At 33.6% G+C, this 27615-nt stretch overlaps 1 protein-coding gene across 1 annotated transcript in view; it reads right to left on the reverse strand.

Annotated features, from left to right (window-relative positions):
• DNAH8 (dynein axonemal heavy chain 8) overlaps positions 1 to 27615 on the reverse strand; it is a 408086-nt gene that overhangs the window by 303291 nt on the left and 77180 nt on the right. The window contains exons 12-17 of the mRNA XM_074311023.1: positions 19758 to 19904; positions 16115 to 16312; positions 10037 to 10113; positions 8164 to 8263; positions 6934 to 7053; positions 4001 to 4136 (exon numbers count right to left, since the gene is read on the reverse strand). Coding sequence (XP_074167124.1) covers positions 4001 to 4136; positions 6934 to 7053; positions 8164 to 8263; positions 10037 to 10113; positions 16115 to 16312; positions 19758 to 19904 — 778 coding nt within the window. The remainder of the gene's footprint in view (positions 1 to 4000; positions 4137 to 6933; positions 7054 to 8163; positions 8264 to 10036; positions 10114 to 16114; positions 16313 to 19757; positions 19905 to 27615) is intronic.

Consider the following 27615-nt stretch of genomic DNA (forward strand, 5'->3'; position numbering starts at 1 on the left):
TAGTTTCCTTCATCATAACTCCCACTTCCTGTGAGAACCATCTCTAGATCCTACCTTATTGCTAGCCCTTCCCTTGGTGATTGCCCCTGGAGGGCAAGAGGTGCTGCATGCATCAGGCCACAAAACAGTAGACTCAGGAAACACAGCATTAGCCACATCTCTCCTTGCTCTATTACTACCTGCTCTGCTGAGAGGGAACTTGGCGTGGAAGGACAAGATTTGAGGGAAGGAAAAACATCTGAGAAGCCAAATGGGGACCAAAGACATCACTATCACCACCATGGGCTGGTGGGGGAGGGCCCAAAGCTCACTGGGCTGCTAGGGACAGACTATGGGAGAATGATGACATTCTATGACGTTTGGTTTCTTCATTGGTAACACAGAAACCTTTTGATTCTTTGAAGTTTGTGAATCAAGCAAGGCACTGGCAAGCAGCATGGACTGGAGCAGGAAGCACTTACTGCTTTTCAGTCATTTCAAGCACATCTCATTTGTCATGTCCAGCTGGGCTTTTCTTGGCAGGTACTGGGAGGGGTTTGCCATTTCTTCCTTTAACTCATTTTACAAATGATAAAATGAAGCAAAGAGAGTTAAGTGACCTGTGCAGGGTATCACAGCTAGTAAGTGTTTGAAGTCACTTTTTAACTCAGTTCTTCCTGAGTCTAGGGCCAATACCCTGTCTACAGCACCAATTCTGCCTCAAACACTCACAAGCTATGTTACCTGGAGCGGGTAAAAATCTTTCTTGGCCTTAGCTTCCTCATATGTAAAAAGAGGAAAATAATGATATCCACCTTACAAGGTGCTGTGAGGATCAAATGAGATAATGCTTATAAAGTACTGTGCCTCATAAATGCTAGGCCCGGGTGTGCAAGGGGAGTCTGTCAACAATACACTGGAAAGTGTTATCATGTTAGGGAGGAGAGATAGAAGAGTGAGCTACCCCAGTGTGCATGAGTCCTTTGGTTTATGACAGTCATCAACACTAGCACAATGGGAGCTAACAGGCTCCCCATCATCTGACCTTGGAAAAGTTATCCTCCACTTTGGGACCGAAGTTTTCTCATCCATAAAACAAGAGAGCTAGACCAAATGAATGGGTTGTTCACCACTCTAATACTCTATTTTCTTTTATGATATCTATCTTCCATTTCTTTGATACACTCAAATGTATTTTCCCTTCTATAAATGGCCAAATATGTTATTCCATTTTCTTCTGTTGTTTTAATAGATTTGAAAAAGCTGCTTAACTTTTTGACATATCTAGAATTTATCGCAGCATATATTAAGAATTCAATTGTCCCCAAAACATTTATCAAATGGTGACTCTTTTGCCTACTGTTTGTTGGTTTGGTATATATTAAGTTATTAATATAGTTTAAATCTATTGATGGAATCGCTATTCTATTGATTTTTTTTGTTTTTAACCCAGAATATATATTTGTGATAATTTTCATTTTGTAATGTTTCAAAACCCAGTAATTACTAGGCAATCAGTTTATCAATTTCTATAAAATATCACATAGGGAATTTATTTGATATTATATCTATAAATTTTGGGAATATTGTCATATTTATGATATTAATGTTCCTAGCCAGCATCTTGTTATAACTCTCTCTATAGTCATGTTTTCCTTTATTTCTCCTAGTAAGACTTAACAGTTTTCTTGGAATGTGTCTCTTGTGTCCTAAGCTAAACTAATACCCAAATATTTAATGGTTTTTGTTACTATTACTGTTTAAAGAATTTATTTTTTTATTGGATTTTCTAAATCTGTCACTAATTTATAGGAATGCAATTATTTGTGGATTTATCTTATATTCTTTGATAGATTAACAAATTTGTTATGACTATTAAATTTTGACTTATTTATTTTGATTTTCTAGGTATGCAATCATGTCATCTGAAAAACTGACATTTATGACATTTATATTTCTTTATTTATGTCTTTTATTTCTTTTTCCCTTAAGAATAATCACTAACAATTTTATTACTATAGTGTCTCAAATGTCTAAAGATACTTTTAAACTTTTAAATCTTAATGCAGTTTAAATATACAATAAGACTTTTGGAGCACCCTGTGTGCAATCATGGGTATAATGGGGGGTAATCTTTGTCTATGTTCTTTTTAAAAGGCTATGTGCCTCATCTGAGTAAAATGTTGCTTCTTGGTCTTAAATACAGTATGATTTTTATAGATTAAGAAAAAATCCTCCAAAATTAATTCTTTTAAATCTTTTTCTAGATTTTTAAAGGCTATGCTAGGAAATTGAAGAGGAAGGGTTCAACTATGAGTTCTGCAATGAACTTTATGTCCATTTTGTATGGATCAATGGAACTAAACAGGAAGAGGTTCATCACCAGAATTAGCCATAAGGCTAACTTTTTAATATTTTCTTTTGTTTTGTTTTCTGTCATGAAGACTATCCAAAGTAAGGTATAGAGAGGCTGTAATCTGGCCAGCTGGGTGGCTCAGTGTATAAGAATAGTGGGCCTGGAGTTGGGAAGACCCGAGTTTAAATTTGCCTCAGATACATAAGTTCTATGACCTGGTTAAGTCACTTAACTGTTTGCCTCAGTTTATCTGTAAAACAAACTGAAGGAGGAAATGGCAAACCACTACAGTGTCTTTTCCAAGAAAAGTCCAAATAGGGTTACAAAGAGTGGGACACAACTGAAATGACTGAATAACAACTATCTAGTCAGTGAAAAGACTAATTACTCAAACCAATGAAGGCTAAAGTAAATTTCATCCAGAATTACCTAATAAATGTTATCAAATATCTTCTTAGCATCTACCGAAATTATCTAGAACTTATTTTTTTATTCCTAATTTTTTTATCATAGAGATAGATATGATGGAAATATGACAAAAATGACTAAGAAGAGACCAAGATGAATAAAATCAGAGGAGGAGAGGACTTAGCCAACTTTGATTAATTTATGTCATCTGACTCAGATGAACTATACCTATAGGTCCTGAAAAAGTGGCAGGTATAATTTCTGAGTCACTTTTGGTGATATATGAAACATCATAAAAAACAGAAGTACAGTGGAGAAATGAAATGTTGTACCAACTAAAATAAAAGAAGCAAATCTATAAATCATAAATAATTAACTTTGATTCCTGAGAAAAATTACAGAATGAATCATTAAAAAGAGAGCTGATGACTATCTAGATAGGAAAGTATTTCAAAAAGCCAGCATACCTCTAGTAAAGTTCATCCCATAATAATCTCATTTTCTTTTTTTGATGCGTTATTACTTAGCAGATGAGGGGGATTCTGTGGATGTTAGCAAAGCCTTCAACATAGTATCTCATATTATTCTTGTGAAGTCATAATGGTATGGATTAATTGAAATACAATTTATATGAACTCAGCCCTTGTGGAATTCAAAGAATTGCTTAAGACCTAAAAGGATCTTGATAAGCAAAAACACTGGGATGCATCTAATAAGATGGAAGATTTTCATATGATATGGGACCAAAGGCCTTTTAATATGCTAGTTGCTCTCCTCTGGACACTTTAGTATACAAATGCTCTTTTTGGTACTCACAACTGAACACAGTTTACATATGAAGTATAATATGTATGGCATAGAGAAAGTATTGCCTCCTTTATCCCTGGAAGCTGTGTATGCCTTCTCTCAATATAGACCAAAATTGCTTTAGCTTTCTTGGCTGCTTCACATCACTGCTTATACATGACATTTCAGTGCACTAAAACTCCCACATATTTTTCAGAATAACATGCTTCCCCTATCTTACATAAGTGAAGTTGATTTTTTTGTATTCAAGTATAAGATTTGAAATTTAATTAATTTAAAATTTATTATTATTATTAGTTAATTTTAATTAATTTAATAAATATTTTTCATAATTGCAAACATTAGATTTAATTTGTGCAGTTCAAATATAAGTATGAAACCATTCAAAATCATTTTACATAAATCCAAACAAAAGCATATACTTTTTTTCTTACATAATTACATACATACCATATTGTAATTGTGAGATCTCTTTGACCCAGGCTGTGTGATAGAGTACTTCATATTCCACTAAAATATAGGAAATTTTGTTGTATTGTCGAATAACTGCTTTACCCTCTGGACTTGTCAAGATGTCTGAATTTTTCTAGTTTTTGTTTTTTGTTTTTTTTTGGTGGGGAAATGAAAAATAACGGTTAATTACTAATTGTTTTTAGAACCTATTTTTTTTTAATTTGTACCTTGTTTAGTTTATTTTAATACATATTGTTTTATGAATTATGTTGGGAGAGGAAAAATCAAAGCAAAAGGGAAAAACCATGGGAGAGATTAAAAAACAAAAAAAGAAGTGAACATAGCATGTGTTGATTTACATTCAGTCTCCTTAGATCGTTTTCTGGATGCAGATGGCATTTTCTTTCCAAAATCTATTGGGATTGTTTTGAATCACTGAACTATTGAGAAGAACCAAACCTTTCATAGTTGATCATCATACATTTCTTGCTATTATTGTGCACTATGTATTCCTAGTTCTGCTTGTTCCACTCAGCATCAGTTCATGTAAATTTTTCCAGGTCTTTCTAAAATTAAGCTTGTTCAACCTTTTTTTCATAGAACAATAATATTCCATTTGCTTCATATACCACAACTTGGTCAACCATTCCCCAACTTATGGGCTCCTTTTCCAATTCTTTACTACCATAAAAAAGTTGCTACAAACATTTATATACATGTGGGTCCTTTTCCCTCCTTTATGATTTCCTTGGGGTACAGACCCAGTAATAGCACTGCTGGGTCTAAGGGTATGCACAGTTTGATAGCCCTTTGGGCGTGGTTCCAAATTGCTCTCCAAAATGGTTGGATCAGTTCACAACTCCACCAACAATGCCTTAGTGTTTTTCTTTTCTTTCTTTTTTTTTTATTAATTTTTATAATTATAACATTTTTTTGACAGTACATATGCATAGGTAATTTTTTTTTTACAACATTATCCCTTTTACTCCCTTCTGTTCCGAATTTTCCCCCTCCTTCCCTCCACCCCCTCCCCTACATGGCAGGCATTCCCATGCCTTAGTGTTTTTCATTTTTAAATATTGGTTCAATTCAGTAGATATTTATTAATTGCTTACCATGTGCCAGGTACTGTGCTAAGCTCTGAAGATAGAAAAAGAAGCAAACACAGCTCCTGCTCTCAAGGAACTTATAATAAGGGAAGGACTTTAATATATAAACAAATATATACAAAGCAAACTCTATATAGGATAAAGATTAAAATAATTAGTAGAGGGAAAGCGCTGGAATTAAGAGAGGTTAGAGAGGAGTTCTTGTAGAAGGTAGGATTTTAATTGGAACTTAAAGGAAACCAGGGAAGTCAGCAGTCAGAGCTGAAAAGGAAGATCATTCCAGACATAGGGGACAGCCAGAGAGAATGTCCACAGCTCAGAGATGTGTCTTGTCAGTGGAACAGTCAGGAGGCTAGGGTTACTGGATCAAAGAATACATGTCAGGGGTTAAGGTATTAAGAAAACTAAAAAGATAGGAAAGGGATAGACTATGAAGGACTTTGAATGAGAAACAAATGTATTATATTTTATCCTGTAGGCAAACAATAAGACACTGGAATTTGTTGAGTATGTGTTTGAAAGACAGAAAGAGAGGGAGGGGAGAGAGAGGAAATGAGAGACAGAGACAGAGACAGAAAAGGCCAATCCATGCAAGTTTTTGCAGTAACTAAGATGTGAGGTGATAAAGGCCTGAATTAGAGCAGTGGTGTCAGAGGAAAGATCTTTACAATTGACTCAATTTAAAAATATGACATTTTATAAGGATAAATATATAGTTCTGTATTTATGCTTTAAAAAACCCAACTTCACAAATGCCAAATAGGTGAAACAATGCACAGAGCACTGAGTCTGGAGTTAGGAAGACTTGAGCAAGTAGGAACATGGGCAAATCATTTAATTTCTATTTGTCTCAGTTTCCTCAATTGCAAAATGGGGATAACACTAGTACCTACCTCCAGGATTGTTGTGATGATTAAATGAGATAATAATTGTAACGTGCCTGACACATAGAAAGCACAACATCAAGTTAGTCTTTTGTTATTGTCATTATTAAAAACACCAAAAAGCAGGGACAAGGAGGTGGGAAGGATAGTGAGTTATCTAAAAAAAGATCTAATGGCTGTAGTAGACTACAATCTCACTATAAATAAACAGTATGATATTGTGGCTAAAAATGCTCCATTACAAGAGATACAGGGTCATGGATGGAGGAAATTATTAATGCTGTGGGCTGCTCTTTTCAGATCATATCTAGAGTACCATGTTCAAGTTAGGATGCTATTTTAAGAAGGACATTTGGATAGCAAGCTGTGATTGAAGTAAGCAATATATTATTTTCATACCATCACAAAAACAAGAATAATGTAAAGATCTATTGTGAGAACTGATGTAAAACAAGACCAAAATAGCAACAACAAAACTTTTAAAAATACACTGAAGATAAAAAAAAATTTCAAAAAAATACAGAATTATACCTCATTTGAGTACAAACTGAAGCATGCCATAGTTTTACTTTCTTTCATTTGAATCATCTTGTATAGAATGACTAATATAAAAATGTGTTACATGATTGCACATGTATAGCCTACATCTGATTGTTTATCATCTTAAGGAGGGAGGGAAGGATAGAATTTAGAATTCTGAACTTTAATAAAAAAAAGTTAAAAAAATTTTATATATAATTAAAAAATTACATGTATATGCATATATACACACATACATATATGATGCATCAAATATACAATTGTGGCCACTGTATCTATATGACATGATATAAGATTTTAACAAGAGGTAGAACAGCTTTAATACAAGAAGTTTAACTAAATGGAACAACAGATAGACCAAAACAACATCATTTGTATAATAACATTATCAGCTTACAAAAAAATAGTTGATTGGCTCACTAATCCGCCGATAGAGCTGTCTCACCCACAGTATCTTTCCTGCTACAGGAGGCATGTTTCTGGCAAGGGGAGGATCTTCTTTTTGAACAAGATAAAGCTATAATTTAAAAACATGTAAAACATATGGTGGTAAATATAATGGTATACTTTTATTTTCCCATTGTCGAACCAATATATTATCTATGATAGCTACTTCTAAAGAATATAACATGATGGCCAATAACCTGCTGCTTACTTATAAATATTATTTTTACTGTACATACCCATTGACTCAACAGTGTCTCTACTGGGTCTATGTATCAAAGAGATAATAAAAAGACCAAAGGACCCACATGTGCAAAAATGTTTGTAGCAGCCCTTTTTTGTAGTGGCAAGGAACTAAAAACTGAATGGATCCCCATCATGGAGAATGGCTGAATAAGTTATGGTATATGAATGTAATGGAATACTGTTGTTCTATAAGAAATGACAAGAAGGATGATTTTAGAAAAGACTGGAAAGACTTACATGAACTGATGCTAAGTGAAGGGAACCAAGAAAACACAGTACACACAGCAACAAGATTATGTGATGATCAACTGTGATGGACTTGGCTCTTTTCAACAATGAATTGATTCAAAGAAATTCCAATGGACTTGTGATAGAAAGATCTGCCCTCATTCAGAGAAAGAACCATGGAGACTGAATGTGGATCAAAGCATTGCATTTTCACCTTTTGTTTTTTCTTCTTGTTGTTTGATATTTTTTTCTACATTGTGTTTTTTTTTCCTTTTTTATCAGATTTTTTTTTTTGTGTGTGTGTGTGTGTGTGTGTGTGTGCAGGGAGGGAGGGAGGAAGAAAGGGAAGGAAGGAAGGAGGGAGGAAAGAATGGAGGGAGGAAGGAATTGAAAGAGAAAGGGAGAAAAAAAGAGGGAAAAGGAAGGAAGAGAAGGAGAGAAGAAAGCAGGAAGGGGAGAGAAAGATGAAGGAAGGGAAGGAGAGAGCGATAAAGGAAGAGGAGGAAGAGGAAAGAAAGGAAGAAGGGAAGGAAGAAGAGAGGAAAGGGGAAAAGAAAGGAGTCTTTTAATTGACCAATTCCAATTTGGGGCCAAGTTTTACTCACAGAGGTTGTTTGTCCTTCATTCTTGAAAAAGACCGTGATATTAAGGAGGTGATGCCATAATGAACACATTATTCCAAGTATCCAGTCATGAACAAAATGTTTACCTTTTTTGTAGCTTCAAGTTCAGCAACATAAAACTGAAGAATGAGTTGAATAGTATGTGCAATTTCTAATTGAAGGCATGGAAGGTTCAGCTTTTGAAATCTAAAAGTAATTGAAATTGAATTATTTTGTGAATTATTTGATTACCACTTAACTACTGATAAAATATATTTTGTTGTTAGAATTGAACTGACCTGAATTTATTAATGCATTTCAAACATGTTCATAATATAAATGTACATATCAATCCTACATTTAAAAATAGTATTCAGGGAGCATTAGAAACATAGGATTTGTGGCAAAATAAGGTGTCACCAGATAACCACAGCAACAAAGAAATCAATCAACAACAAAAAGTATGTTTGGCAGTGAGGTGGTATAGTAGATAGAGTACTAAATCTGAAGTCAAGAACTCTTAGGTTCAAGCACAGCCTCAGCTACTTCTACCTCTGTGACCCTATCTGCCTCAATTTCCTCATCTGCAAAAGGAGGGTAAGAATAGCACTTACCTTCCCAGCCTTTTGAAAGAATAAAATGACATAATGTTTGAAAAACCCTCTACAAATCTTAGAGCGCTGCGTAAAGTTATAGACAGGCTTTCATAACAATTTTACTTTTTAAAAGCACCTTTAAGTATTATTTTATCTGAATATCAACCCTTTCAGTGGTATACTCATTTAAAAAAAAAAAAAAAGTTCAGTCAAGTAGTTCATCTAGGGAAAATTCAGGGCAAAAAAACAAAATCAAACCCAGATCAGTCAAGTCTAAGCAACTGTTTTCAAAGCAATTGTCAAGACCACTGGGGACAATTTTAACAAATTCAAATATTCAAACTCCTCTCTTCAGATCTTATTCCTGCCTCTGTTTGCCTCTCACCCTGCTACCCATGACTGTAGCCTGGTTATAGTTAGCGCTGTGGGAAAGGGAAGGGAGTTGCAGGAACTATCAGCAATAAAGTAGAAAAAATATGAAACTATTTGCTCTGATTTGACTATTAGAAATTGTAGACCTTTGCTCTACTATTATCAGACACTCTTAACTGTCACCTCCAGAGAATAAAGATCCCAATTCATGCACAGTCAAGATACCATGAAATGAACTTCCCCCACCCCCTCTCTTTTCCTTTGGGATATTGGTCTCTGTTGTATGATGTTTATTCTCATTTTCAGATGCTGGAAGTGATCCCTATGGACTGAGGAATGAAAGTCATAGCAACTCTGGAGCCAGAATTGCAGACAGGGTTTTTTTGGCCTGGAAACTAGAACTGTGCACTGTAGAAATTGAGCTCCTTCCCTTACCCAGAGACAGATGTGGGGAGAAGGAGAGGACAGATAATGTGGCATATATGTTGCTTAATTAAGTTTGTATGTCTGTGGTTATATCTTGAAGTAAATATTTCCATGTGAAAGAAAAGAAGGGGGAGAGAGAGAAAAAAAGAGAAAAAGAAATAAATTGTATCAACTATAAAGCCAATCAAGGATTATTAAATAATTAAATTAAATAATAATCTAATAATGATTAAAATATAAATATATAAAAATTATAAAAAATAAAATATAATAAATAATTAAATGATCAAAGATTATTATGCTGTAGTATATGAGGAATTTGCTTTAAACTGTTTACAGTATGGTATAAAAATAATATTCAGAATAAAACGTGTCTTCTTTTTATGTTAAGAAATCCCCTTCTAAAACTGTCAAAGAAGAAGATAGAATGTTATTTTTTTTTTTCTGGCTAATTCTTAACCATAACTTTCTGAGATTATAATTATAGAAAATGTCATTACTAAGTTACTTTAGTTTCTACTTCCAAATTTTAATGTTTCATTTACAAATATGTTTCAAAGTATGCTATATTTAAATTAACAAATACCGCTGAAGTTGGTGAAGAGCATGTTGAGAAGACAAGATTTTTCCAAAAGCACTGCTCATGAAGGCTTGTATTTGTACCTAAGATAAGATATTAAGATTTTAACTATGAACTATTATATATTACATCAGATATCTATTTTGTGATAAACAATTACAGCAATATAGTATTTCTAACAGACTCCAAGTTACTTTAAATGTAACTACTACCAGAAGTCATTAAAAAAAACTCTTTAAGACACAAGAGAGGGGCAGCTAGGTGGCGCAGTGGATAGAGCACCAGCCTTGAATTCAGGAGGACTGGAGTTCAAATCTGGTCTCAGACACTTAACACTTCCTAGCTGTGTGACCCTGGGCAAGTCACTTAAAACCCCAGCCTCAAAAAAAAAAAAAAAAAAAAAAAAAGACACAAGAGAATCCTGAAAATTAAAGTTTAAGTTTTAAACACCTTTCTAACTTTCTAACCTATTCTAACTTTGTGGCTCTTTGTCTAAGATTTTGCTTCATGGACTTTAAGCTGCTAGAAATAGCATTTTGACAATGTCATTACATAATTATATATAAAATTACAAAAAATTCAAGTAAAACTAATTGTCAACAAGCACATATTAATATATCAAAGACATCTTATTTCACTGGTCTGGGAATTCCCAATTGAACTAGGACTTAAATATGAGAAAGGTTCTAGAGTCAGGAAGACTCATAATTCTTGCCTTCAAATATGGGTTCTTACTGGCTCTGTGTTGCTAGGCAAGTCATTTAACTCCGTTTGCCCCTGCAGAAGGAAATGGCAAACCACTTCAATATCTTTGCCAAGAAAATCCTAAATGAGGTCTCAAAGAATCAGACACAAGTAAAAACAAAGCAACAACAAAGTGTTCAGCAAACCTGATCTTCTTAACTCTGATCACAATCATGTTGTTTCTTTTTTGCTTTTCAAAAAATTATTTCATTTTATTTTCAGTTTGAATTATTCTCCCTAAAAATGATATTTTTAGTACACTCAACTTCATGGAATGATAGCTAATAGATTTTGGTAAGTTAATGTAAACAAAATCATTTACTTTGCAATACTTAGCATTTCTTGAGAATACAAACTAATTCAATAGTAAACAGATTTTTCAGAAGATGCTACAGCACAAGATAGCTATAGCTAACAAACTCTACTGGCAGCAATTATTAGTCTACAAATTTCAGAGAGCCTGTAAGGGAAGACCACGTTGGTTTTTTTTTAAAGTTATTTATTCATTTATTTACTACTTTAAAAGTTGCTATAATCTTGTTTTTATAATATATAAATTATATTCACAAAATATGAAGTTATATTTGTATATATGTGTATATCTATCTATCTATCTATCTATCTATCTATCTATCTATCTATCTATGTAATGGCCATTTCCCCTTAAATCTAAGCTCCCCCCCCCAAAAAAAAAAAAAAAAAAACTAAAATCTTCTCTGTAAAGTGAAAAAAAAATTTAATTAAAAAATTGGAAAAAAAAATCACTCATGACAGTATATATTGTGTTCCATATCCATAAGCTCACTTTCCTCTATGGCCCATTTCCTGATCAGTTCTCCAAGACAGAGATTGTTTATTATAATTAATTGAAATTCAAGTACTTTTGATATCATTTAAACAATTAAAGTCACCAGATATAGTTTTCCTTGCTTCTTTTTTTCACTGTCACTTTATACAAATCCTCCCATGTTTCATTGAATTCCTCATGCTCAAGTAAGACCATGTTTTGCTCATTGTTGTCAACTTTTGTTAAAATTTGCAGACTTCAAATCTATTATTAATGGAGCAATCAAAGAGCACTTTTAATAATTCCCTAGGAGAGCTATCCAAAAGAGTCACTAGCAAGAATCTCAAAAGGCTGAGGAAATAATTGAGAATGTTGTAGTAACAAATGAGAGTAAAGGATATTTGTCTTTTGTCCTTGCATAAATAACTTCTGTGTCAAAAGGAGAAGATGATCTCTTGTTCCTTAAAAAGAGAAAATAACAAGACTTGAGGAATAACTCTCTATGACAGGTAATTTTAAAAATTAGAAGGCAGCTGGCTCATTCTCAGAATTTAGCTCAGAATCTGGACATAGAGACTAGGATGTTTTCTTTTCTCTATGATCCAGGAGGATATATTCTAAAAGGTTTTTAAATATGAAGCAGGAGGATGCATTTTCCTAATTATTACCATGGACTACCATTTCAGGACATTAAAGAAATTAGATCGACACCTTAATAAGTGAATAAGTGCTTAAAATAGAAATTTAAAATTTAAAAAATACTTTAAAAATTATCTTATTATTATTATTTCTTCAGGATGCCAGCAGTACTGATGTACTATAGTTCTGTCATTTGTAAATGTATAAAAGAGTGGCTGAAATTCTCCAATTGATAAATGGTCAAAGGATATGAACAATTTTCAGATGAGGAAATTGAAACTATTTCCACTCATATGAAAGAGTGTTCCAAATCACTATTGATCAGAGAAATGCAAATTAAGACAACTCTGAGATACCACTACACACCTGTCAGATTGGCTAAGATGACAGGAACAAATAATGATGAATGTTGGAGGGGATGTGGGAAAACTGGGACACTGATGCATTGTTGGTGGAGTTGTGAAAGAATCCAACCATTCTTTAGAGCAATCTGGAATTATGCCCAAAAAGTTATCAAACTGTACAGACCCTTTGATCCAGCAGTGCTGGGAAATACTAAATAAGGGAAAGGGACCTGCATGTGCCAAAATGTTTGTGGCAGCCCTTTTTGTAGTGGCTAGAAACTGGAAAATGAATGGATGTCCATCAATTGGAGAATGGTTGGGTAAATTATGGTATATGAATGTTATGGAATATTATTGTTCTGTAAGAAATGACCAGCAGGATGAATACAGAGAGGCTTGGAGAGACTTACATCAACTGATGCTGAGTGAAATGAGCAGAACTAGGAGATCATTATACATTTCAAAAACAATATTATATGAGGATGTATTCTGATGGAAGTGGGTATCTTCAACATAGAGAAGAGCTAATCCAATTCCAATTGATCAATAATGGACAGAATCAGCTACACCCAGAGAAGGAACACTGGGAAATGAGTGTAAACTGTTAGCATTTTGTGTTTTTCTCCCCAGGTTATTTTTACCTTCGGAATCCAATTCTTCATTTACAACAACAACAAAAAAAATCGGTTCTGCACACATATATTGTACCTAGGATATACATATTAAATATGTATGGGAATGCCTGCCATCTAGGGGAGGGGGAAGGAAGGAGGGGAAAATTTGGAACAGAAGGGAGTACAAGGGATAATGTTGTAAAAAATTACCTATGCATATATTCTGTCAAAAAATGTTATAATTATAAAATTAATTTTTTAAAAAAGAGTGGCTGAAATTTTTAAGGATTTAATCAAAAAAAAATGCATCCTGATGTGTCTGAAGGTTGGTTAAAAGAATGTCACAAGAAGAGCTATGAAAGAAGGAATGACAAATATTTTAATATAAATAATAGATATGAGAAGCTTTTAGGACCATCTTCCCCAAAGACAGAGGCAGAGGACCTTCTAAAGAGAAAATACCTGTTCTTCAGGAAATATTATCATGGAAACACAACTAAACAAAAGCATTCATGATATATGAAGTCTGTACCAGGCACTGTGCAAAATGCTGGGGATATAAATAAAAGCAAAACAGGGCTCTCTGACCTCAAGAATAAAGCAATCAACCTAATGGGAGGAAATGCTAGCTAGTTCTAGTGATTCGTGTGAGCGCAAATGGCATAGGCAGAAGGAACAAGGAAATCATTACCAAAAATTGTGAAGTTTTGACAAAGAAACTAAAAACCTTAGGGGAACAAATAGTGTTTTAATTAATGTTGATGGTCAAAGACAGTGCTTTGGAAGAGAGAGAAAGATTTGAAAAATGAAGCTTTAAAATTTCTGGGCAACTGCTTAAGAAATATAAGAATGGCAGATTCTTGGTCAAGGATGTGATGCAACAACAAGGATTAACAAATATATTTGCCAGAGTCTTGAGAATCTAAACAAAAGAATTTTCAATTAAAAAAGGAAGGGGGAGAATAAAAAAAAAAAAAAAAAAAAAAAAAAAAAAAACTAGATAATCATAAGTGAGCGCAATACTACCCATGAATGATCCTAAGCATAAGCAGCTTAAATTTTCCTTGCTCACTAACCAATTTATAGTATGATTTCTGAAGATCTTGCCTACCTGTGCTTTCCCTCAAAGCTGCTGGGACCTGAGTAATTTATTCACTTTTCATTCCCCAAACCCTTATCTCTTCCTAGTGAACTTGCATCATTTCCTTTCTTTTGGTTATTTCCTCTTTTTCAAGTCTTAATTGTTTATACTTGTGTGATAGATTTTGTCACTAGATTAACTGTTACTACAATCTGAGTAGTTGCTATAAAACCTATGGACAAGGGGGGAAATTCAATTACTAAGACTTATAAAGTGAATTAGAGGACATAAGAGGCCATTCTCTGCCCAATCATTAGGACAAGAAAATATTTCTTCCCTAATCTTAGGGTTCTGAGATTCTTTTATTAATAATCAGCATTAAAAACTCACATTAAAAGCCCTGTGGGACCACTCCTTTGGATGTTAAAACAGAATACTGAGCTTCTATTGAGATCTCCAGTGATTCCTAAGGGCTTCAGATGAATTATAGATAAAGATTTATCAGTACTTCTATAAAAATTTCTTTTATCTCTCAGTGAAAGTGAAATCACCACATTTGAATTCTCACATCACTGTCCTTACATTATTGCATGAAAAAGCAGAAGTGATACCTAAGAAAATAAATTTGGGAAGAACAGCTAAACTAGATCAACCAAGTAGACACAGAAGTCATCTATGGTTAAAGTGATAATTAAGATGACAATTTTGAGAGTTGACAAAATATCTTAAAGTGTACCAGACCTGAATAAATATCACTCTTAAAAATAACCATACTTATGACCCAGAGACTATTATACAGCCAACTTATATGCCTATTTTTCCCATTCTATAACATTGTTATGAGAATGTACACACATAAATGGAAGGCATCCTAAATAAAGCTATAAGGAGGAAAATTTGCAGGCCTTGTCAAATAATATTCTATAGCAGACCACATTGATACAAAATAAATGACCTGATAATCCCAATAATGTAAAGTAAAACAGCAATAAAAAGCTGTAGAACTCTGATCAGTGCAAAGTGATCAATGGTGAGCTGATGTGGAAGCCCAAATCCAGCCTTCTGACAGAGAAGTAATGGTATAGGTACCCAATGAGGCATATATTTTCAAGATATGTCCAATGTGTTGATTTATTCTACTTAACTCTGTTTATGAGAAAGAATAGTTCAGTTCTTTTGAAGGGATTATCTATTTTCAATAGGAAAATAAAACCATTAAAAAAAATTTAAAAATGTTGTTATCCCTTTCTGCCCTTCTGGGAAGAGCATTCCATCCATACCCAAAAATACAAGCTGCCTTACAGACTCATCCAGTTATTTTTAGGATACTTTTGATATTTTCTCTTCATCCACAGCTCTCTACTGAAACAATACTGTAGCAGTTTCAAGAAGACAGCTGGCTCATTCTCAGAATTTAGCTCAGAATCAGGACATAAAGACTAGGATGCTTTTTTTCCCCCTATGATCCAGGAGGATATATTCTAAAAGGTTTTTAAACATGAATCAGGAGGATGCATTTTCCTAATTATTACCATGGACTACCATTCTAGGACATTAAAGAAATTAGTTTGACACCTTAAGTGAATAAGTGCTTAAAACAGAAATTTAAAATTTTAAAAAACTTTTAAAATTATCTTATTACTATTATTTCTTCAGGATGCCAACAGTACTGATGTACATATAGTTCTGTCATTTTCAAATGTATAAAAGGGTGCCTGAAATTTTTAACTACAGTAAGCAATGGTCTGGATAACATATTTATTACATATTTTAAATGTTATGTTTGTTCTAACTTCACAGCTTATGAAAAAATATACATATATCATTCCAGTATTATATTTATCTTCACCAAATTAAAAGCAAATTATTACTTACCTCTAAGCCATTTATTTTTGTTGTAAAATCTAAGAAATCTGCTTCAAATTCTGTCCTCCGTGGATCCAGAGTATCATACTGCTTTTTCTTAATACCTTGATATATATTTTTGAATTTTATTGCCATGATATCTATTCCTTCTATGGTAGAATTATTCAAAGCTGAATAAGTTTGCACAATTGTAATCATTTCTGTAATCTTTAAAAGAAAAGTGGTCGTTTCATTATTTAAAAAAAAAAAACAATACAAGCACTAATAATCCCTTTAGTCTAACTGTCTTATGTTGAATCATTCACTGAGTATATTAAATAATAAATAGTCATAGAATAATGTAGGAAGTATAGACAAGACAAGATTAATCTAAACTTTTTCTTAAAATAAATCATTATATTTACGTTATCGAGGATGTCTGACTTTCTTTTATATTTATACAAAGACAGAAAAACCATAACTATGAGGTCTGTTTCATAGTTCACTTTGACTTTACTTAGATTCTCATCAAAAAATATATTTTAGGAGCATTATTCCTCTTTCTTAAATTTCCAGACAATATTAGAGTCAACGTAATACAATGAGAAGTGTATTGGATCTGATAGTAGGATCATAAATTAAGAATTGGAAAAGGGTTAGCAGTCATTGAATACAATTGCCTTCTTTTTGCAGAAGAAGAAACTAAAGATGTAGAAGAGTTAAGTAACTTGCCTAGTACGACTCAGCTTATAAGCATATGAGGCAGGATTAAGTCAGTTCTTTCTGAGTCTACTTCCAGCTCTACCCACTATGTCACTCACTGGAGCTAGAACACTTTGATTCCCTGTTTTACCACTTATTACCTTGACCTCTCTAATTAAATGAAATGAGATCCAGTTATAAATGAACTGTATCACTCATTTCGAGAACTTTATCATTCTTCAAGCTTCTTACTATGGTTATAGAAATATAAACTGGACTTGTGAGAATTTCATTATATGGAAATACATATATTGCAACTCTTCCAAATCTGCACATTCTCTACAACTTCTATTCTTAGGTCATTGGCTAGCACATGGAAAGGCAAAGGATTCTACCCAAGGTCACCCTGCCAGGATGTTCCAGAAATGGACCTAGAATTTCAAGTCTTCCCAGCTCCAAGGCCAGTTCTCCAGCCACTATAATTCTGAGAAGTCTGCCATATCTACCATATCTACCATAGAAAGAGGTTCTTGACTTCTCATGACCCTTAGAAGAACCAATGAAAAGTTAATTTACATGTTGTTGAGAGAGTCTAAGTTTTCCTTCAGGACAGTTCTTAGGTTGTAAAATGAATGCTAAGCAATGATTATATGAAATTACCATAATCTAGACAATTGTAACTTGGAATATCACAATGTCTAGAGAATTAGAGAAGAAAACCTTTATAAAATGCCAGGTAAAAAGATAGATCTATATCTCTATCTATTGGCATATAGATGTGTGTAGCACATACACACACATAATCCATATATGTATATGTGTGTATTTATGTACATGTGGTACCTCAGTATGCATTGTTCATTGTTTCCAAAAGGCAGGATAAGTGGTGAAAATGACAAGTACAAACTGAATTTTTCCTAAGAAGTACATCTCCAGTCTACACTCTAACCATCCCTCCCCACCCAATTTCCCAAAGAAGCAAACTGAATTTCCAGATGCAAAGAAATAAGCCAATCCAGCCCAGCCTAGCCCAGACTTCTTACTTCTTGATCCAACTCACTTTCTGAGAGAACAGTGACCTTGATTTTTCCCCACATCCTATGCCTTCCAAGCTTCCTTGAGAACAGGAGGCAGGGCCTAGGTGTGGAGACAGAAGCTATGGTCCCATGCTCAGATCAGGACTTGGGACTGCCAGAAGTCCTAGATCCTCTGGCGGCTGCTGCTGCACTACCCTCTCCTGGACTCCTGCTGCTGCTGTTCCTGCCATGTTCCACTCCTTCTCCCATTAAGCACCCCTTCCAGTGCCACTGCTTTGGGAGCAAGAGACCTCACACTGCAGCCACATCAGGAGCTGCCCATATACTACTTCTGCATCATGATTAGCAAGAGCTAACTGTGGCTGAAATTGGGCAGTCCGCTCAGCCAGCCTCACTTCCCTACGGCTCAACCAAGACAACAATCAAATGTGAAGAGAGCTAAACAAATATCAACTTCTGAGATTTTTTTTTTCTCGTCAAATTCAACTGATATGTAGTACAAGGGAGAATGAGGAACTGACTACGAATCTGGAAGACTCAAAGAATGGCAGTGTCTTTGACAGAAAAAAAAATATCTGAAACAAGGTATGTTTGGGTAAAAATATGATTTCTGTTTTTGAATGAGTAGTTTAGTGTATCTCTGAATAACTAGTTTGAAATGTCCAATAGGCAATGAGTAATATGGGACCAGAATTCAGGAGAAAGACTAGAAAGTAGATATATAGATCTATAAGTTTATCTGAATAAAGTTGATAATTAAATTTATGAAAGGTGGTGAAATCATCAAGAGAGAGAATTTTTAAAAAGAGGAGGTCCCACACTAGAAGTCTGAGGGTATAGAAAAGATGGATGAACCTAAATATTATGAATTTGTGGGAGAGCAAGTTTTCCCCAGATAAATTAACCTCAGAAGACAAAGAAACAGAGCTACAAGGTTATATAAATGCCATAGACTGTATTTTATTCTCTTCCTTAAAGGCAACAATAGGAAGAGACTGACTAATTTCATTTTCAAGGAGATAACCCAGGATATTCTAATAAGATTAACCACTAAAAATGTGTTTTCCCATAGGAACAAACCAATTCTTCAGCAATTTTTAGGACCTCAAAGTTTGCAAACTTCCCTCATTTTCTTTCTTTGGTAAACTGCTGCTAACTGGCTATGTATTGTAAGCTGGCCTAAAAATTTACAAAACCCGGGTTGTACTCTAGAAGCTAAAGTTACTATCAGGGAGTAGTCTGCCTTAGTGCACTAATAAATATTCTTTTAGTTTGACTATTTGCTTTTGATCCCCAGTAATCCAGACATGATCCTGAACAAGATTCTCTCTAGGCTCTCATGGACCCTAAACTAGGCACCAGGAATAAGTAACATTCATGTTTATTCATTATTTATTAAGGATTAAATATAAAAGATAATCCAGAGCAAAGGATGTTGAGCAGTGGATAAACAAGTAAAAAAGGAACTAGGAGAGAGTAGTGTTATACAAACCCAGATATCTCAAAAGTCGGCCCCCCACATATAAACATGAAGTTAACAGTGTTTTTATGTGGACAATATAGGGAAAAATATTGGTTGTGCATCATACAAATATTTAAGTACTTCCTCATTTTTCTAACTCATAATAGCCAATTCATCACAATTATCCCCCAATCTGTATCACACTCCCAATCAGCCTGGTCTCTCCCATTCAAGGATAGTCCCTGTAGTCCACCTACCTGAATGCTACCAACAGCAGCTGAAAAGGTACCTTTACCACAAAGACATCTATGATAGCAATAAAGTTAACAAACAAGTCAAAGGGAAGAACAAGAAGAGAAAAAAATATATAAAAAGAGGAGAACAAGGTAAAATAACAAGAAACAAGATACTTATTGTATGAGTAAGAATCAACAACCTTCCCCCCCAAAAAAGGTAATTACCAGCTTCTTACCTTCTCTAGTCTTTTACAGAAGGCTTCAAATTTACCAAATATATACATTTCTGAAACCTCAAATGTTTTTTCCCCCAAGGCTTCCAAAATCTGTTTCCTTGTTTTATGAAAAGATTTCTGATATTCCTTGAAAAGGAAAATGCAATCCTATAAAAAGAAAAGTACATAAGTAAAAATTGGTGAGCTTTTTATGTAAATGTTTCCTTACAGATTTTCTCGTTATACAAAAAAAAAAAAAAGAAAAGAAAAGAAAAGAAAAAATGTCACAGATCAACTCATACCCTCCAAAGTCCCCTCTGCTATAATGTATTCTTTTTAAACTCAGTCCATATGAGGAAAAAATATTCTGTTTTAACAATTTGATCATTTTCTCTTTATTTCTATTTTCCATTATCGTTCTATAAAACTATGACAATTAAATGAATCCATATATCATGTCCTCTCTAAGCTGATCAAAATCTCCAAAAATCCCAGGACTTAAGAACACAGTACCAATCTGATACCCATCCAGTGGTCCTTCCTCCACATCTCTAAATCTTAATAGTATCTGGGTACTGACACTATGAAGTTGTCAAAAACTTCTTAGATAGATTCCAATCTTAAGCTGAACTACCCAGATGCAATCTCAGGTGAAAAAATGAACAATTTGGGGAAATTTGCTATGATTTCCTAGAGTTTTCATAATTCTTTCTCTGGATGAGGATGGTGTTTTCCATCCAAAGTTTACTGAAATTGACTTGTATCACTGAATTGCTGAGAACAGCTAAGTCTACCATAATTGATCAACACATAATCTTATTGTTGTTGTATACAATGTTTTACCTGGTTCTGCTTGCTTCACCCAACATCAGTTCATGTAAATCTTTACAGGCCTTTCTAAAATCAGTTTGTTCATCATTTTTTACAGAACAATAATATTCTATTACTTTCATATGCTATAATTTATTGCCATTCCTCAATTTCCAATTCTTTGCCATGACAAAAACATTTTTTGTACATTTTTGTACACATGGGTCCTTTTCTTAATTTTATGATTTCTTTGGAATACAGTCCTAATAGTGGGACTGCTAGAAAAAAAAGAGTATATACAATATAATTCCAAATTGTTCGCCAGAATGGCTGAATCAGTTTACAACACAACCAAAAATGCATCAGTGTCCCAGTTTTCCCACATTCCCTCAAACATTTATCATTATTTTTCCTTTCATTTTAGCCAATCTGATTAAGTGTGAGGTAGTACCTCGGAGTTGTTTTAATTTGCACTTCTTTACTCAATGAATGGTTTTAATTTTTTTCATTTGCAAATTGTCTTTTCATATCCTTTGACAATCCTCAATTGAGGATTGGCTTATATTTTTCTAAATGTGAATTAGTAGCACATGTGCAAAAATATTTATAGCAGTCCTTTTTGTAGTGGCAAGGAATTAGAAATTGAGTGGATGTCCATCAATTGGGGAATGGTTGAATGAGTTATGATATACGAATGTAATGGACAATTATTATTTTATAAGAAACAATAGGTAGGTCAATTTCAGAAAAGTCTGGAAAAAAACTTACATGAATGGATGCTAAGTGAAGTGAACCAAGAGAAGATCATACAACAAGTAACAAGATTATGTAATGATTAACTGTGATGAATTTAGATCTTTTCAATAATGAAGTGATTCAAGGCAATTAATAGACTTGTGATAGAAAGTGCTAGCTGCATCCAAAGAGATAACTACAGAGAATGAACGTGGTTATTGTTTGTTTTTTCACTTGGTGTTTTCCCCTTTTGATCTGATTATTCTTGTGCAAATGATGAATGTGTAAATAAATATGTTTAGAAGAACTGCCCATGTTTAATATATATCAAAAGACTTGCTGACTTGGGAAGGAAGGAAGAATAGGAAGAGAGAAATTTTTGGAACACAAGGTTTTGCAAAGATGAATATTGAAAAATATATTTGCATGTATTTGGAAAATTAAGTACTATAAAATAAATTTGAATAAGTTATCTATATTTTAGAAATGAGGTCTTTATCAGAAACACTGGCTATAAAAATTGTTTCCCAGCTTTCTGCTTCCCTTCTAATCTTGGTTGTATTTGGTATGTTTGTGAAAAAAAAATTAATGTAATCAAAATTATCCATTTTGTATTTCATAATATTCTTTATTTCTTGCTTGGTCATAAATTCTTCCCTTCTCCAAAGACCTGACAGGTAAACTATCTTGCTCTCCTCATTTGTTTATAGCGTCATCCTTTATGTCTAAATCATGTATTCATTTTGGCCTTATCCTGGAACAGGATGTGAGATGAAAGTCTATGCTGAGTTTCTAACATTCTTATTCCAGAAGCTGGGTTTTTTAGGTTTTATCAAACAGTAATTAAATTACTAAAGTCATTGGTAATGCGTCTTGTGTAGCTAAGCTATTCCATTGCTCCACCCCTCTATTTCTTAGCTACTACTAAATAGTTTTGATGACTGCTATTTTATTAATTTAGCTTTAAATCTGATACAAGTAGAACATCTTTCTTTGCATTTTTCCATTACTTCCCTTGATATTATTGACCTTTTGATATTCTAGATTAATTTTGCTATTTTTTCTAGCACTATAAAATAATTTTGGCAGTTTGTGTAAAACTGTGAATAATTAATTTAGACAGAATTGCAATATTTATTATATTAGCTTGGTCTACCCATAAGCAATTGATATTTTCCTAATTATTCAAATATGACTTTGTATGAAAAGTGCTTTGTAATTGTGTTTACATAGTTCCAAGGTTTGTCTCTTGACAGATGGACTCTCAAATATTTTATAAAGGATACAGATATTTTAAATGGAATTTCTCTGGACTTTGTTAGTAATATATATAAACATCAGTTTTGTGGGGTTATTTTATATCCCTTAACTTTGCTAAAGTTGTTAATTATTTCACATAGTATGTTTAGAGAATCCAACAATCAAGCCAAAAACTATATCATCTGCATCATTTGCTATTCTAATAAATTGCAATTTCTTTTTCTTCTCATTGCTAAAGCTAACCTTTCTACTACTATATTTAATAATACTGGTGATGACAGGCATTTTTTTGTACCACTAATTTTACTGGGAATATTTCTAGCCTCTTTCTTTTACATATAATGCTTGCTGATGGTTTTAGGTACTGCTTTTCATTTTAAAGCACACTTCCTTTATTCTTATGCTTTCTAATGTGTTTAATAGGAATAAATGCTGTATTTTGTCAAAAGATTTTCTGATGCAAAATATCTAATTCAGATTATGTTAAATTAAAAAGGTTTTGTGCAAACAAAACCAATGCAGCCAAAATTAGAAGAGAAACAGAAAATTGGGGGGGAAATTTAAATCCAAGGGCCTCATTTCAATTGAGTTTTCCAGCGATCAAACCAGCCCTGCATTCCTGCTACAAATCTCATCTGCTCATAGTATATTATCTTAGTTATGAATTGTTGTAATCTCTTTGCTAATATTTTATTTAAACTTTTGCATTAATTTTCATTAGGGAAGATTACTCTTTAATTTTCTTTGTTTTGGCTCTTCCTATTTGTGTCATAAAAAGAATTTTTTTAGATTCCACCTAATTTTTTCAAATAATTTATTTATATAGTTATTGGAATGGTTCTTTAAATGCTTGGAAGAATTCATTTGAAAATCCATCTATTCCTGGAGATTTTTTTAAATTTTTTTTAAGGGAGCCCATTGATTGGCTTATTCAATTTTTCTAAAATTGTCTAAGTTTTTTATTTCCTCTTCTGTTATCTGGACAATCTATATTTTTGGAAATAGTTACCCATTTTACTTAGATTGTCAGATTTTATTGGCATATTTAACTAGGCAAACTACCCTCCTACTTTTTGTTTACATTTCCTCTTCATTGATAGTGAATTCATCCTTTTCATTTTTTGATACTAGCAATTTGGTTCTCTTCTTTTTAAAACATCAAATTAACCAAAAGTTCATCTATTTTATTGGGCATTTTCCCCAATAAAACCAGGTATTTGTTTTTTTTTTTCATTTTTTTTTATATCTTTTTATTTACAAGATATATGAATAGGTAATTTTTCAGCATTGACAATTGCAAAACCTTTTGTTCCAACTTTTCCCCCTCCTTCCTCCCACCCCTTCTCCCAGATGGCAGATTGACTAATATGTTAAATATGTTAAAGTATAAGTTAAATACTATATATATGTATATATATATATATATATATATGTATAAGTTAAATACTATATATATGTATATATGTGTGTATATATATATATATGTATATGCATGTATATATATATATACATGTCCATGTCCATACAGTTATTTTTGCTATACAAGAAGAATTGGACTTTGAAATAATTACCAATAGATGACATCCTTGAAATTCGCCAGATGTAATGGAGAATGATTGCAACCATTCCCATTAAGATCAGGAGTGAAACAAGGTTGTCCACTATCACCATTACTATTCAATATTGTTTTAGAAATGCTAGCTTTGGCAATAAGAGTGGAGAAAGAGATTAAAGGAATTAGAGTAGGTAATGAGGAAACCAAATTATCATTCTTTGTGGATGATATGATGATATACATAGGAGAACCCCAAAGATTCAACTAAAAAGCTATTAGAAATAATCCACACCTTTAGCAAAGTTGCAGGATACAAAATAAATCCACATAAATCATCAGCATTCTTATATGTCACTAACAAAGATCAACAATTAGAGTTACAGAGAGAAATTCCATTTAAAGTAACTACTGATAGTATAAAATATTTAGGAATCTATCTGCCAAGGGAAAATCAGAAACTATATGAGCAAAAATGCAAAACACTTTCCACACAAATTAAGTCTGATCTAACCAATTGGAAAAATATTAAATGCTCTTGGATAGGGCAAGCAAATATAATAAAGATGACAAGACTACTTAAACTAATCTATTTATTTAGCGCTATACCAATCAGAATCTCAAAAAACTATTTTAATGACCTAGAAAAAATAACAACAAAGTTCATATGGGAAAAAAAAGGTCAAGAATTTCAAGGGAATTACTGAAAAAAAAAATCAAATGAAGGCGGCCTAGCTGTACCAGATCTAAAATTATATTATAAAGCAGCGGTTGCCAAAACCATTTGGTATTGGCTAAGAAATAGACTAGTTGATCAGTGGAATAGGTTAGGTCCAAAGGACAAAATAATTAATAACTCTAACAACCTAGTGTTTGACAAACCCAAGGACCCCAGCCTTTGGGATAAGAACTCAATGTTTCACAAAAATTGCAGGGAAAATTGGAAATTAATATGGCAGAAACTAGGCATTGATCCACACTCAGCACAGTATAACAAAGTCAGGTCAAAATGGGTTCATGACCTAGGAATAAAGACTGAGATTATAAATAAATTAGAGGAACATAGGATAATTTACCTGTCAAACCTGTGGAAGAGGAATGAATTCATGAAGAATTAGAGATCATTATTGATCACAAAATAGAAAGCTTTGATTATAGCAAATTGAAAAGTTTTTGTACAAACAAAATAAATGCAGATAAGATTAGAAGGGAAACAATAAATTGGGAAAACATTTTTACAGTCAAAGGTTCAGATAAAGGCCTCATTTCCAAAATATAGAGAGAATTGACTCTAATATATAAGAAATTAAGCCAAACTCCAATTGATAAATGGTCAAAGGATATGAACAGACAATTCTCGGATAAAGAAATTGAAACTATTTCTAGTCATATGAAAACATGCTCCAAATCATTAATAATCAGAGAAATGCAAATCAAGACAACTCTGAGATACCACTATACACCTGTCAGATTGGCTAGAATGACAGGAAAAGGTAATGCAGAATGTTGGAGGGGATGTGGGAAAACAGGGACACTGATACATTGCTGGTGGAACTGCGAATACATCCAGCCATTCTGGAGAGCTATTTGGAACTATACTCAAAAAGTTATCCAACTGTGCATACCCTTTGATCCAGCAGCGTTGCTACTGGTTTTATATCCCAAAGAAATCTTAAAGAAGGGAAAGGGACCTATATGTGCAAGAATGTTTGTGGCAGCCCTCTTTGTGGTGGCCAGAAACTGGAAACCACGTGGATACCCACCAATTGGAGATTGGCTAAATAAATTGTGGTATATGAATATTATGGAATATTATTGTGCTGTAAGAAATGACCAACAGGATGATTTCAGAAAGGCATGGAGAGACTTACATGAACTGATGCTGAGTGAAATGAGCAGAACCAGGAGATCATTGCACATAGCATCATGATTATATGATGATCAATTCTGATGGACAAATTGGAACAAATGATTTGGCAATTGTCAATGTTGTAAAATTATCCATGCAAATATCTGGTAAATAAAAACTATTAAAAAAAAATAAAAAAGAAAGACAGAGAGAAAGAGAGAAAGAAAGAGAGAAAGAGAGAAAGAAAGAGAGAAAGAAAGAGAGAAAGAAAGAAAGAAAGAAAGAAAGAGAGAAAGAAAGAAAGAAAGAGAGAGAGAGAGAAGAAAGAAAGAAAGAAAGAAAGAAAGAAAGAAAGAAAGAAAGAAAGAAAGAAAGAAAGAAAGAAAGAAAGAAAGAAAGAAAGAAAGAAAGAAAGAAAGAAAGAAAGAAAGAAAGAAAGAAAGAAAAGAAATTCACTAGAAAAGGTCTGTGTTTCCTCAGGGGAGGGGACAAACAGACTGAGCGCAGGGCAAGCAGCAAGAGCGAGGTAGGCAGCTCACACTGCTCAGACTGGAGGGGGAGGGGTGTGAGCTCTGCCATTTCTGCAGAGCGGACCTTTACCCCAGTGTGGATATTCTGTCTTGGCAGCAAGATCAGCAGAGAAAGTGTAAACACTGGAGGTAAAGAATAAAATCCCAGAAAGCTAGCGTGTCTCGGGGCCCAGCCACCCCAACCACCACCTGGAGTGACTCAGTGCATTCTTAGAGCCTCAGAGTGCAGACTCAGCACAGCCATCGCTGTCCTGTTAGTGCTGCGCTACCGAGTCCTGCAGTCTATAGAGGAAGCCTGGTGACACCATCCAGCCCCCCCCCCCCCCAAAAGCAGACCAATTGTTTCTCTCGTCAATTTCTTCGTTTCCGCTCTGACAAAATGAACAAAAACTTTAAAAGGGCTCTAACCATTGACAGCTTCTGTATGGATAGAGAGCAAACTTCACACCCTAAGGAGACTAAAAGCAGAATGTCTCCAGAGGAATCCCCTAAGGGGGATATGATCTGCTCCTCAATACACAAGACTCTCATATAGGAAATCAAAAAGGCTCTCACAAGAGAGCTAGAAGAGAAATGGAAAAAGGAAAGGGAAGCTTGGCAAGAGAGTCTGGAGAAATCATCCAGAGTGGATAAAGAGATCAAATCATTGAGAAATAAAATTAATGAGTTGGAAAAAGAAAACAGCTCTCTAAAAAATAAAATTGATGAAATGGAAAAAAATTCCATAGAAGAAAAAACTTACTTAAAAACTCAATTGAATAATTACAAAAAGATATAAAAAAAGTGAGTGAAGAAAATACATCATGAAAATTAGAATCAAACAAGCAGAATTGGATGACTCAAGGAGAAACGAAGAAGTACTCAAGCAAAACCAGAAAAATGAAACAATGGAAAAGAATGTCAAGTACCTTATTGGGAAGCCAACAGACATGGAAAACAGATTCAGTAAAGACAAATTAAGAATAATCAGACTCCCTGAAAAATATGAGGAAAAAACAAGCCTGGACACTATTTTCCAGGAAATTATCAAAGAGAACTGCCCAGACATTTTAGAAACAGAGGGTAAAATAGACATTGAAAAAATTCATTGATCACCTACTGAAAGGGACCTTAATATCAAAATGCCAAGAAATATTGTGGTCA

The sequence above is a fragment of the Sminthopsis crassicaudata genome, chromosome 4 (genome assembly GCF_048593235.1).
Source record: "Sminthopsis crassicaudata isolate SCR6 chromosome 4, ASM4859323v1, whole genome shotgun sequence".
In the NCBI taxonomy this organism is placed as follows: Eukaryota; Metazoa; Chordata; class Mammalia; order Dasyuromorphia; family Dasyuridae; genus Sminthopsis; species Sminthopsis crassicaudata.